This window comes from Vipera ursinii (assembly GCF_947247035.1).
Source record: "Vipera ursinii genome assembly, chromosome: 3".
NCBI lineage: Eukaryota > Metazoa > Chordata > Lepidosauria > Squamata > Viperidae > Vipera > Vipera ursinii.
Window position 1 is genome coordinate 164,212,482 of NC_139516.1, and position 14,705 is coordinate 164,227,186.

At 37.7% G+C, this 14,705-nt stretch overlaps 1 protein-coding gene across 2 annotated transcripts in view; it reads left to right on the top strand.

The window, feature by feature from the left end:
* Positions 1-14,705, top strand: part of DLGAP1 (DLG associated protein 1) — a gene marked incomplete at both ends in the record, with an annotated part of 87,925 nt that overhangs the window by 35,818 nt on the left and 37,402 nt on the right. The window contains 2 exons of one of the 2 annotated variants that reach the window (XM_083359513.1): positions 2,895-3,072; positions 10,173-10,461. In XM_083359513.1, the coding sequence (XP_083215639.1) occupies positions 2,895-3,072; positions 10,173-10,461 (467 nt within the window). The remainder of the gene's footprint in view (positions 1-2,894; positions 3,073-10,172; positions 10,462-14,705) is intronic. The other variant, XM_083359514.1, reaches the window with a different exon arrangement.

Genomic DNA, 14,705 nt, shown 5'->3' on the forward strand with positions numbered 1-14,705 from the left:
CTATGTTTATATTTCAACCTATACTACAGCTTGATTAAATTGATAGTTCTTAGAATGATTTTATCTGGCTAACACAAGATGAATGAGAATCAGTAAAAAAAAAGCTATAGAAATCATTCTAGTTTTTCTTTTAAGCTTTTGTAGTTCGTTTAAGTTTACATCATCCATTATTAAACATCAGGTTTGTTCAAAACCATTATCCATTATTTCATATATAATGAGTTATATCGGATTGTATTATATAAGCCAGTAATCATCAGGCTATCAAAACAGCAGATTTTTCAGATATATACAGGGCAACACAAATCTCTGTGGGTACTTTTGGGTAAAAATATTTAAGTATTCTACAATTAACCTTAGTTTTTAGAACAGAAAAATTCTGCTTCAATCATGCCACGATAAAGAGGCAAATCCATTTTGAAAAAGCATTTTTAAAAAGCCTACTGAATAATTTGCACTCTTCATTAATGAATTCAAATCCAAATTGCAACCCCCATTGAACTGATTTGGACTGGATGAATGTGCCATGCTCACCATCCAATGGGTGAAAATAGTGAAAACAGAAGGAATCAATATCAAGAGTCTGGGTGAACATGATCACTACAAATAACCTGGGCATCCTTCAGGCTGACAACATCTGAAGTGGAAAAAAAAGCTTAGAGGTGAATACATCAAGAGTGTAAAGAAGATCTTATAGGCCAAACTCAGTGGAGGAAATACCATCAAAGCAACTAACACTTGGACAATTCCAGTCATTAGATACACAGCTGGAATTGTGGACTCAAGCAGAACTAAAAGCCCTAGAAAAATAATGACAATGAATCATGGTCTTCATCCTTTCAGTGGCGTTGACAGACTCTATTTATCAGGGAAAATAGGTAGGCATGAAATGTTACAAGTACATCAGACGTTTGGAAAAGGAAAAAGGCATTGGAAGAATATCTGAAGAATAGTGAAGAAGATGCACTGAAGCTAGCATGCCAGGAAGCTTGCTGAATACTGGAGAAACCAAATTGTTATTATTATTATTATTATTATTATTATTATTATTATTATTATTATTATTATTATTATTATTAATTTGATTTGTATACCGCCCTTCTCCCTAAGGACTCAGGGCGGTGAACAGTGAACATAAATAACAGAATGCATAAATAGTTATCTTAAAACAATAATTAAAACAGAACCCATCAGACCAGACCGGATTGCTTAAAATGACCTACAAGAAAGATGAAGAACAGAAAAAAGGCATGGGAAGACAAAGTACTACATGGCCAGAACATTTAAAAAAAAAAGCAGGCAAGGCAGATAACATCAAGATCTGCCAATTTCCTGATAAGAACAGGAAAGTTGAAGAAAGAGATCGGCTAATTCTGGCTGCACAAATGCATACAAAGCCACAACTGACAGCAACAGACAGCTGGTGGCACCTCTGCGAAGAAGCTGAAGAAACAGTGGATCACCTAATTAGCTGCTGCAAGAAGATTGCACAGACTGACTGCAAAGAATAGCATGACAAAGTAACAACAATCAGACATTGGAAGATCTGCAAGAAATATTATTTGTGTGCAAACAAGAACTGGTGGGACCATAAAATAGAGAAAGTAACTGAAAATGAAGAAGCCAAAGTGCTCTGAGACTTTAGAATTCAAACAGAGTTGCACCTGCTGAAAACACATCACACTTAACAATTGTCAATAAGAAAGGCAAAAAAAGTCTTGAGACAGCAGAATTGAAGAGAAGGAATTGGAGAAGATAACAAATACAAAGACCTGTAAATATAAATGGAACATCTGTGGCAAAAGAAAGCAAAGGTGGTACTAATAGTAATAGGGAGTGCATCCCAAAATAACTAAAGCACCCTTTGAACCTCATCGTCATTAACAAATTCACCACTGATCAATTGCAAAATGCAGCTTTACTCAAAACGGCTTATAACCTGTGACACCACGGATAAAAATGCCAAATCCAGTCTGAACACCTGACTGCCTGTAGTATGAACCAAAATATTAAATTTATATTCTGTTCAATCTCAGCAACTCTGCATGGTTTACCAATTGTTAAAAATATTTAAAAAACAATGAAATAGCATAGAGAACATAAAAACAATACTAGAAAAGAAGACAAAACTAGATGATGCTGTTTTGACAAATGGTGCGCAGACTTGGAAAAATTATTTGAACATGAATAGGAACAGTCCCCTTTCTGGGGGTTGAGTTCTATGTTTATATATGGCTATGGGTCACTGGGTAGATTTTTTTTGTGTGTGAATACTATTGTTGTGATTCAGGGTCAGCCTGTGGGTTCGGCAGTTGGGTTGGACAACTCGGAGGAGGAGGAGGGGGTGTTGGAGAGGTTGCTGAGGGGGTTGGAGAGCTTGCTGATGAGAGCCCTCAGCCAGGCCCCTCCCACCTGGTCACAACGCAGACCCAGCTGTGTGAGCCTGACAGCGTGGATGAAGATGACCCACACCCCTGTTCAAGGACGCCCGACGCAGGAGGCAGTCAATCAGGAGTAAACAGAGGAAGGCAATGGGGCACCTTGGAAGGAGGCAGAGAGAAGCCACGCCCTGAACTGTATAAAAGGGGAATGCGTGGGAGGGCTGGTTTGCTGAAGGTAACCGTTTGAATAGTTCCTGTTTCATGGTTCGTCTTTGCTCTCTTTGCTCTCTTTGCTCTGTTTATGTTTTTATGTTAATAAATTTGGCAGGCTTAGTTCCAGCCTCTTGCCTTATTGTAAAAGGGGTTGTCCCTGCCTTATCTGCAGGGCCGGTAGCAGGCTGGTACAGAACAACTATGATAGTTGTTTTGCTGTAATACATAGTATTGTTCTTAATTATTATAGATGAAATATAGATACGGTGTAGTGAATTATTGTTGCTTTTTTCCTTTAAGGATATCTGGTGAACATTCTCCAAAACTTCAAATCAGAAGCCACAGTTACTTGAGGGCAGTGAGTGAAGTTTCAATCAATAGGAGTTTGGATAGCTTGGATCCTGCGGCTCTGCTTACATCTCCTAAGTTTCGTTCCCGAAATGAAAGCTACATGAGGGCGATGAGCACTATTAGTCAGGTGAGTGACATGCCTGTACAATTTTAAAAAAAATAAAGTTAGAACAAAAACACCTCTGATAAATATAAATATAAAATCTATATAAGAAACCGATGTATGGACAATTCTGCAATAAAACAAATGTATGACAGCGTGTATTATTAAAAATCCCTTAGCTATCTATATAAATGCCAGTTCCTAATATTCAATAATATTATTGAATAATCATTGACACAATCAAGAGTCTCAAAATGGAACTCTATAAAATTGGTGGTTGGTGCCACACACAAATATACCTCAAAGCATGTAAAAATGCAAGTAGAAAAATAGGGACCACTACGGTGGGAAGGTAACAGCATTCCGTGCGCCTTTGGTGTCTAGACATGCCAGCCACATGACCACAGAGACGTCCTCGGACAAGCGCTGGCTCTTTGGCTTTGAAACGAAGATGAGCACCAGCCCCTAGAGTTGGAAACGACTAGCACACATGTGCGGGGGAACCTTTACCTTTAACTAAAAATTTTAACTATCACTTTAGTTTTTTCTCTATTTATCTTTAATCCTGCTATCACTCCATATTGTTCTATCTTTTCCAATAGTTTAGGAATTGTCTCCAAAGGTTCCTCTAGAATGAATACCAAATGATCTGCAAATGCTTGCAGTTTGTAGGTTTCACCTTTTATTTTCAATCCTTTCATTTCTGGGTCTTGCGTAATGTTTCTATTTAAAACTTCCAAAGTTAAGATAAATAGCAATGGGGATAAGGACATCCTTGTCTTGTGCCTTTTCATATATCAAAATTCTCTGTGTAATCTCCATTTACAATTACTTTTGCTGATTGTTTCTGATATATTGTCTGAATTGTATTTATAAAGTTTTGACCAAAGTCCATTGTTTTTAGTTGTTGAATCATAAATTGCCAGGAAACATTATCAAATGCTTTTTGGGAATCTAAAAGTACTAGTGCCAGTTGTTTCCCTGGATGATAATATTCCAATGTATCTAGTATTACCCTCAAATTATTTTTTATTTGTCTCTTTGGCAAAAATCCATTTTGATCTGGGTGTATAAATTTAGTCAAAAATCTTTTCAGCCTCTCAGCTATTATTGAAGTGAAGATTTTATAGTCCACATTCAGTAATGATATCGATCTATAGTTTTTGATCTGGGTCAGATCTGAGTCCTCTTTTGGTATCAAAGTAACATTAGCTTCTATCCATGTATTTGGGAGTTTTGTTTTGTTTGTTTTTTTAATCCCATTTATATCCCGCCCTTCTCCGAAGACTCAGGGCGGCTTACAATTTTAAGCACAAACCAATGTGCTTAGCAATAGCCTTCATTCTATGTATATGCCTGCTTATTAGGGCTTTCGCCCCCCCAAGCGGCATTATTACAAAGTCAGCTTACTGCCCCCAACAATCTGGGTCCTCATTTTACCTACCTCGGAAGGATGGAAGGCTGAGTCAACCTTGAGCCTGGTGGGACTCAAACCTGCACTAATTGCAGGCAGCTGGTTTTACTTAAGGAGGCATTAGCCTACTGCTCCACCAAGGCTCTTTGCCTCCAATAGAAGTTCAGTGAACTTAATATATCTTGTAAACATTTATAAAACTCTGCCAGGAGTCCATCTGGTCCCAGTGTTTTTTCTTTTCTTTTTTTTGTCTTTTTATTGCCTCTGTCAATTCCATCATTGATCCATAAAATATAAGATTATAGGTTTGCACACAATAACACACTCTCAATTAATCACATATTATTTGTTGAATTAACATATTTTCATAAGCATTCCTGCACATGAAAGCCAATTAATGTAGGCAAAACATTGAGCATACAGATCTATGCTTTCAGTATGCCTTGGAAATGAAATATTTGATCCATTTATTTAAGATGTTGCCTGGGTAGAGAAATATAGATAATAATAATAATAATAATAATAATAATAATAATAATAATAATAATAATAATAATAATAATAATAATAATAATTTTATTTGTATACCGCCCTTCTCCCGAAGGACTCAGGGCAGTGAACAGGGCAAACATATAAAAATACAAGACTACAAATATTAAAAAAGATTAAACAAAGTGCCCAAAACTAACAACAAGTTAAAATGCACTAAAACAATATTAAAATCCAAACCCATCACCCATCAGGCCAGGCCGGCTTGTTCGAACAAGTAGGTCTTCAGATCACGTCAGAAGGAGCGAAGGTCGGGCGCCATCCGGAGCTCAACCGGCAAACGGTTCCACAAATCCGGCGCACCCACAGAGAAGGACCTCCCCCTGGGGGCCACCAGACGACATTCTCTGATTGGTGGCACCCTGAGGAGGCCCTCTCTGTGGGAGCGCACAGGGCGGAGGGAAGTTGATCCTGGCAGCAGGTGATCCCTAAGGTACGCTGGACCCATGCCATGTAGGGCTTTAAAGACCATTACCAGCACCTTGAATCTCACCCGGAAGACAACTGGGAGCCAATGCAGCTCACGGAGCAGAGATGTAACATGGGAGTATCGGGAAACTCCCAACACAACTCTCGCGGCTGCATTCTGTACCAGTTGGAGCCTCCGAGTGGTCCTCAAGGGCAGTCCCATGTAGAGAGCGTTGCAGTAGTCTAAACGAGAGGTTACGAGCGCATGAGTGACCGTACGCAGGGCATCCCGGTCTAGATAGGGTCGCAACTGGCGCACCAGGCGAACCTGGGCGAAGGCCCCCCTAGTCACAGTTGTTATACGGTCTTCTAAAGAAAGCTGTGAGTCTAGGAGGACTCCCAAGTTACGAGCCCTATATACGGGGGGTAATAACTCACCCCCCATAGAAAGAGATGGAATATTCTGAATATCCCGGGATGCTCATGTATATTAAAATTTGAGGTATCTGCAGGATTCAAAACTTTTGTGAAAATGACCAAACCGTATCACCTGCCACACTGCAAATACCACATTTTTCATAAGTATACAACATCATAATGCATATATAAAGTGGATAGAGCTTGTGGTGTAATGATATGACCATTTTTTTTGTCACCCACTTCTTATTAAGTCCCCTGTGGATGTCTCTGCAAGCAATGCAGATCTCTGAATGAGGAGTTTGTAGGCTGGTTGTAACTCAATGTGTCTGTTGATGGAATTGCTTGTGGACCGCCAGGCTTCAATGAACTCATAGGCTTGGCAGGTAGTAGCATGGCTGATGATTTTAGCGTTGCTCCAATCGAACTGGTGCTGTTTGGTGTCAGTGTGGGTAGAGATTAAGAATTTGGGATTGTGGCATTTGATTGCTAGCCAATGTTCATGGATCCTGTTTTTTAATTGACATGATATTTACATAGAATTGGTTGTAATTGTTACAGATGATTTTGAAGCTTATATTGTTTCTTGCATCCTTCTGTATCTTGTCTTTGGTTCTGGATAATTCCTTGCAAAGTGTGGCTGTGGGTTTTTGGGACTATTGCTATTTCTATGGGTTGGAAAATTCTGGCTGTCATTTCCATCATCACAAGACCCATCACAAGACCTTCACTTGACACACCCACACCTGAATCCCTTATAAACAGAAGAATAGTGACACAGACATGCCCTAAATTCTGCTGAAGATGTTACCTAGCCTGGTAATGAAATGTTCGGAAATCAACAAACAAGCTTGGAGAACGAACTTTCAACCTCATCCTACACCCGAGCTATAAATACTCACCACTATAATTCTTTTTGCTTTTTTTTCATGCATCTTTCGCATTCTCTTTCCTTACACCCACTTTCTACTCATTTTGTTGAGAGTCATACTATCTTTTCCTACTGTGGTTCTATTTTCATTCTAGTTTTTTTTTACTTTGTTCTCCTTTTTCATAAGCATTTTTTCCCAAGATCCACTTGACACTTTTGAAAAACAGTTTTCCCTGCATTCATCACCTTGCACCACCATTATATCCTTTACTAATTGTATCAGTTTTTCATCATAAACAATTAAATCAGCCATTCTTTTAAGATTCACATCCATTCCTTTGACATGTATATGCATGAACTGAGCTTGATAGTCTTTTTCTTAAACACTGTAATTGAAATAGATTTTTTTCTAAACACACCAATCATCAGTCTCATTCATTCTTAGACTGCAAATAGCTCAGTTATTTTTAGCATTCCCTCTTATCTTGTCTTACAGCCATCCAATTATGTCACCTAACAGAATATTTTTCCCTATGGATCTTAAACATTCAGTATTATTGCACAATTCTTAGTTATTTATCTTTGCTTCTTCCATTATCACCATTCATTAGAGCAAAACATTCAAGGGACTCCAATTTACAAACTCCTGCTTTCATGCTTACCACGCAACCTAGATGGTATTAATTCATACTTTCTAATATAACTTTTACTTGTTTCTTTTATAATTAAACTTACATCTTATTAGCTTTAGTCTACCTCAGGGAGAAGGGCGGTATATAAATATTATTAAATTAAATTAAATTAAATTAAATTATTACATTGTTCCCCTTTCTTTTTATGTTAGTGATACAGACATACAATATTGCAAATGGTTTTCCTTTCCTTTTTTTCAATTCATATTCTGTATCAATCAGAATTCAAAGTTGCAATTTTCCATATTCTATGGTAGTTGCCAGACAGGGCCATAGATATTGGTATATTCCACCCATTCTAGCATTATTCAATCATTATTCAGCCATTATTCAATCACAAACTTTTTTGTAGTGTACAGTGCCAGTTGGTTCTTGTACATTTTGGACAGTACGCCACAAATCAAGAAGTTCCTTTCTGTATCTAGGCAAGCTGGCAATACTGTGAATATTCCTAGTTCTACTAATACACCCACCATTGAAGTAGTAGGCAGGAACTTGAAATCCTGACAGAAAGCAGTTGAGAAGAAAGAAACTTATATTAAGGAACCTTTTTTTAAAAAAAATCCACATAGAGAGAAACCCAGGGATTATTCTATATTCATACAAAATAGTTTCCTCACTAAACCACAAGCAAAGCTGTGGTATTTTTAGGATGGATAGTGAAGTTAACAGAAACCTGTGACATAATAGCTTGTTACATGGTTGTCTTCCATTTTGTCTTTGAATATAACTAATCTGTCAGTCTTATTTTAGATTTGAAACTCAATTGGTTCATAGGCTTTTATGTCACTAAGCAGCAACTTGCAGCATATAATTTACTCAGGGTTTAAGAGGTTCACTTCTGGATCTTAGTAGCATGTTCAGAATTTTATCATTTAGAATTTAAAGAGGAACAATAGATATTCTGCATATCTAACTTTCCTGCAAGTTTTTGGACAAATAGGAAACATTATGTTAGTAATGATTTTCCAACATTTGCATTTTTTTCTGTGCAGAGACCCTACAGAAACAACTAGTAGTGCTTGTAGTGAAGTCTATGACAAGTCAAACAGAAAAGCCATAAAGAGATATACCATAATTATTTTCATTTTATTTTGTCTTAAATATTGATGCTATTGTTCATTGCTTCTTTGCATTGGAATTTTACCCTGAAAAAAACAGTCCATAGGGGATGAAAGATCTGGGTACATCTTCAGCATAAAGATCTTTTGAACAACAGAAAAAATGATAAAAATCTATATATTGTATAATGCATGTCATAATAATAGTCAAAAGCCATTGTGGAGGACTTTGTGAGTGACTGACATATAGATAGTTTTAAACTAACAACAGCAATTGGGACTGGAATTTCTGTTGCTACGTAATGTGGTTGAAAACTGCATCATCATCGCATAGGAATGGCAATCCCTACAGTTTTGTTGCTGTTATTAACTGTCATTAAACAAGACAACTTCCTGCCAGAATCCCACAACGAAAGTCAGCAGGCAGTCTAGAAGGATGTTTCAAGTCCTATCCCATAGGCAAGTAAGTAGCTGCTGCCAGGTTAACAAGGAAATGAGGGGTGGGCAAGGCTGTGGGGGAAAGTCAGAGAAGGTCCACAAGAGGCATATCATGTGGAGGGTGCAAGGAAGTATATGAAAGTAGCCCTATGGTGTGTGAGAGGTATAGCATGAGTTGAGGAGGGTCTGTGAGAAGGATTGTGTGAGTCAAGAAGGATGCATGAGAGACACTGTATGGCTTGGTGAAAATGTGTGAGAAGTGTGGCACAGGGAGGATATAAAAGGACATGCAAGATTCATTTCACAGGTTGGACAGGGTATGCAACTCTCAAGAGGTGACACACAGACTGGGGAGCAAAAGGTGCTCTATAAGTCAGTGAGAATGCATGGAGGTAGGAGATACTGAGCAGACTGGGTAGGGTACATGGATGTACAAGTAGTCAACACAAGCATAAAGGACATGGGGGAAGATGTATAGGTGGGTGAAATTTATCCCAGTTATATTTTACCTTTGACTTTAAGGGAAGTTGGCATGGAAAATTGTAAATGGTGATCATATAGTAATTAGACACTTGGCCAACAGTCATAATTGGAAAACACTCTGATTGCAATCACAGGACTTCAGGAATGCTGAGACAATGAGAACTTCAGGGACCAGTCATAGCCATCATTCATTCATATCACTGTAACTGTACAGTTGTTGAATGAATGGTTGTAAGTCAAGGACCACTTGTAAATGCTTGCCTTAAATATACTGAACACTGTTAATAATTTGTCATCAATATTTTGTCACTTTTTGGTCTACTAAGTATTTACTATTATTTAATCATGAAGTCCTTATATCAGTTTACACTTTTATTGCATTTATTTTGTTGATTCCTGTCCCCTTGGATAACATACTTAAAAAAAAATCCAGGTGGACTTTTTGACATCAAGTACATTTAAGGTATTTGACTTAAAACATTTGGCATATTTAAGGCTTCGTGTCTTTCTTTGGTAGTTCTGTAATTAGTGTGGACAGTTTACATCATGCTGTAGACAACCAAAAAATTTGTAATGGAACAGGAAAATATTTCACTTATATCCTTATATATTTTAAAAACTTACAAACCTGAAATGAAATGGTTTATTACAGCTTTTATCCTATTTTGTGATTCTTTACAATGGGAAAATAATGTTTTGATCCCTCTTCTTCCTGCTATAATATGGTACTACAGATTGCACTTTCTATTCATTATAATTGGGTACAATTAAGCTGTGTGTTTTGCCTGCAGGTGAGTGAGATGGAAGTAAATGGTCAGTTTGAATCAGTCTGTGAGTCTGTATTCAGCGAACTAGAGTCTCAGGCAGTAGAAGCCCTAGATCTGCCAATGCCTGGGTGTTTCCGCATGAGGAGCCACAGTTATGTGAGAGCAATCGAAAAAGGCTGTTCCCAAGATGATGAATGTTTGTCTTTGAGATCCTCATCTCCACCTCGCACAGCCACTACTGTGAGGACCATCCAAAGCAGCACTGGTAAGTCATCAGTGGATTTCTCTCCACTCATAATTTTGAATGTTAAATGTAATCACCTAAATGGCTCTTTTGAACCCTAGATATTCTGAATTCAATGAACCTTCATGCCCTGCACAGTCACTTGCTTCATTTTCCTTAGATATCCCTTTAAAATTTGCATTGTCTGTCTGTCCTTTGTGGATTGTTGCATGTAGTCAGAACAGTTTGTAATGGCTTATGCTCAGCAGATTTGGTTTTTTTATTGGTAATACATGTGGTTCTTGATTTATGACAACAGTTTGGACAGGTTGCTGTTGTTAAGTGATGCAGTCATAAATTTAGCACAATGTCACATGACCATATTGCTTAGTGATGGCAGTTCTGGTTGTTGTCATGATACCGGGATCATGTGGGTGTTAAGCAGAATGAGATGGAAGTCCCAGGAAAGGAATGGGAGGGGTTTTGGAGGGGGAGCTGCTGCAGATGAGTACTGAGGAGCTTGGATAGTCAGCAAGGGTTGCACGTGGCTACTAGGGAATGCAGATAAGCCAGGTAGGACCTCGGGCAGGTCAATGAGAGCTGTGGTTGACAATATGCTATGGGCAGGTGTGCTACAGACAGGATGGGGAGGAGTGCTGCAGATGGGTACACACTGTGCTGAAATGGGCCAACATGTTATGGCCAACTCGCTACAGCCAACTCATTGCAACAACTTGTCATGGCCAGCTCACCACAGCCAATTCACTGTGGGACAACTTATTGTCGGACAATTGGCTGTGGGACAACTCACTGTGGGACAATTCAACAGTTCAGTTTAATTATTTAAAATAATTTTAAAAATATTTTAATTTTTGTCATTTACATTTCATTTTGTCCCTCCTTTGGCATCCTTTTTTAAATGATTCTATTCTACCATTTCTTAGATATTAGTGTAACTCTTGTCCTGTGGCGAGTTGATCCTCGGCAGGTTGGTCATGGCAAGTTGGCCATGATGAGTTGGCCATAGTGAATTGTCCTAGACCCCACTGTGCAGTGCAAGCAGGTGAATGGGTGCTAAAGAGTACAAGATCCCTGGGGGGTTTCTACTCTGTAGTGGGTCTTGTTGAGAGAAACCCCAGCAGGAGTGATTTATGGAAGCAACTTGCAACCTTCCCTGTCCCTCATTGATTTTGCTTGTGAGAAACTGGCAGGAAAGGTCAAAACCTGCAATCATATGACCACTGCTTAGTGCAACACTTGATCATGGGGATATTGTGACAGCTGCAACTTTGCAGACTGGTCATAAGTCCGTCTTGTTTAGTGTTGTTGTAATTTTGAACAGTCACTGAACAAGTAAAGACAACTTTTGTAATGGTGTATATGGTAACAACAACATCACACCAGACTTTCCTTTGCACTTATAATTTTAAAAATTTGCATTCGTGTACCTAGCTTTGCTATTGGTTTGTTGAGAAGCATCCCAGAAGGAGTGCTTGACAGCTTGTAAAGTACTTCCAACTGCTGTAAAATGTCGAAGCTTCCATCTTCTCCTGAGAGAGTGGGGAAGAGAAAGAGTGCAAAAAAGGGGGGTGGGGGAGAGATAGGAAGGCAAATCAGTGCATCAAAACTCTAGGAAGGAATGGAAGGAAAATGAAGGGAACAGAAGAAGCTGACAAGGCTCAGGACAGTACCTGGGTATGAGTGTGCATTCACATGTACAATAGGGGGAGAAAGGGCAGAAACAGGGAACAGTGTGTATATATGTGAGTAAAAGAGATGAGAGCTGAGTTAGGTAAAAGTGAGTTTGTTCATTATAGTCAGTAGCACAATAGAAGTATCATCTTAGTACCAGTTTATCCTAATCAAAGGACATTACCAATATAGCTTCCTGAAAGAAATCATCATACTGTATACGTAGCACTTCTGGGAGATGTCTCAAAGGTGCTTGTATTTTTTTTCAAGCATTCTTTGAGGACGAATAAGATATTTCGCTTTTCATCCAAGAAGCTTCATAAGTTGTGATTGGATGGTGGGAGGATGGAAGGATAGGTTCTGACAGGATTGGGAGGCGGGTGTGGGGAGGGGAATGGAAGGATTGTATTTCTTTGCAGTCATTTGGTCGTCAGCTCTCTCTGAGAGCCATTGAGGCGACTTGGGGGTTTATCTGCCTTCAAGGTCACCTAAATCAAGAATGCAAATATCTCCACAGACATTCTAGGCAGATGTTTCCATCTTCTGACAAAGTTGACAGCACATATCAGCAAAGATAGTCTTAAAGGATAAAAAGATATCCTTAAACAGTAAGCATATATGGTTGACCATCTCCCCATGACCTTGATGGAGAATACACTTTGAGTGTCTTGGTAAATGTTTTTAAAAGTTTCAATCATACTGATGCATATTTTCTTTCCTTGGATCATCTATATCAGGGGTAGGCAAGCTTGGCTCTTTTATGACTCGTGGACTTCAACTCCCAGAATACCTGAGCCGGGTCATAAAAGAGCCAAGGTTGCCTACCCCTGATCTATATGATTTAACATTTTTCTTCTGTTTCTATGGAACTTTATAAAAATACAGAATACTCTTATTATTGTTGCATTTTGAGCTCACATTACTATGATTCTGGATAAATATGTGTGTGAAAGTTACATGTGGTATTCTTTACTATAGTCCCAGTATTTGTAATATCAAAATACTAGGAATGTTCCAGGTTTGGCTAAAATAATTATCATACCACCTGATATTCAGCAGTGCTGTGCTGCTATGTTTTGTCTTTCAACTTTTGATTTGTTGTGGGTTAATTAATATGTCTTTACATTAGCAAGGAAGCTTTTTAATATGATATTATTTTGTATATATCTTAATTTTCCAGATTCTTTTATATTATTATTTAATTAATACTTTGTTGTATATTTCTATATAATTGTGCTGAGAATATATGGATTAGAAACTCCATTTTCTGATTACATGCAGAAGCTAAGAAAAGTTCTGTGTGTTCTCCTCATCAAAATAACATAAATATTGGAAGAGCATATCTTGATTATTGAATTTTCCCACACTAGGATTTACTGTATAATGAGGATATTAATAAGGCAGTCTCACAAATTTCAGATACTATCTGAGTACAATGTAATAGCATTAAACCTAAAATTCAGCAAAAACACTTTTTAAAAAATTCTAATTTGAAGAAATTATATAATGAACCCAAGGAACACGAAAAGACTGGTGAAATTGAACCATGAAAATTCTTTTGACAAGTAAATTTCCACTTTCTTTTGTATCAGCCTTTAAAGTGTTAGCCCTTTCCTTACCCAAAAGCCTTAATGAATAATTAGTATACTCATTATAAATAGTCCATGCTTAAAATAGTTTCTGTCCATACAGTTTGCATGTAGCAGGGGGAAAATCGTATTTCAAAACCAAGAAATGATAGCTTGATTGAAGAACTGAAGTGAAATGGACCTCTTCAAATAAGCACCGATAGGATCTGTGGTTCTTTTTGAGTTCTCCAGGTGGTGATTTGATTAGACAATAGTTGTTCTTACTGCTTCTTGTCAGTTTCTGTATATTGTGGATTCTGTATTTGTTTTTACTGCTGTGGGTCAGTAGTCCAGCTGACTTTGCTTTTTTAAACTATTTCTCCAAGTCTGATTGCATGTCTTTCTTTTTTATACATCTGATTTTCTTATCTCTTTAAATGGACAGCAATCAGCAATTTCAGGCAACCTATGTTATTATGTCCATTTAGCTACTTCTTACTTTTGTACACATAAAAGCATCCCTCATCTTTATGGAAACTTTTCTGAAAATGTAAAAATGTTTTCTACCACTTAATGCTCTGTTCCATGGGCTTGCAACTCTCTTGACTTTTGGCATGCTGAATGTAACAATCCCAGAAGTCGGAATAAGAATACAATGCAATTAAAATTGAACAGTTCATTAGCATTTACATGATTATACCATATATTTAATAATTTCTCTAAAATTATAATCTGATGATAATTTTCAACCAGCCTAGCTAACCACTAGAAAAACCTGTCAATCTGCAGCTTCCAGTTCTATTGTTCTGGTTTAAAACTTTGCTTTTTGCAAACTTCTGACAATCAGAGTCAATGAGCAAGCCAGATTCACTTAACAAACATGTTACTAATTTAACACTGCAGTGATTCACTTAACAACTGTGACAAGAAAGGTTGCAAAATGTGGCAAAACTCACTTGACAACTGAATAACCTAAAACTAGTTTTATGCAGAATTAATGTATTTTCATGGAGCATGGTTTATAATCAATCAGAATCATAGCAGCATTTAAGACTAATTAGTAATTTGGAAACA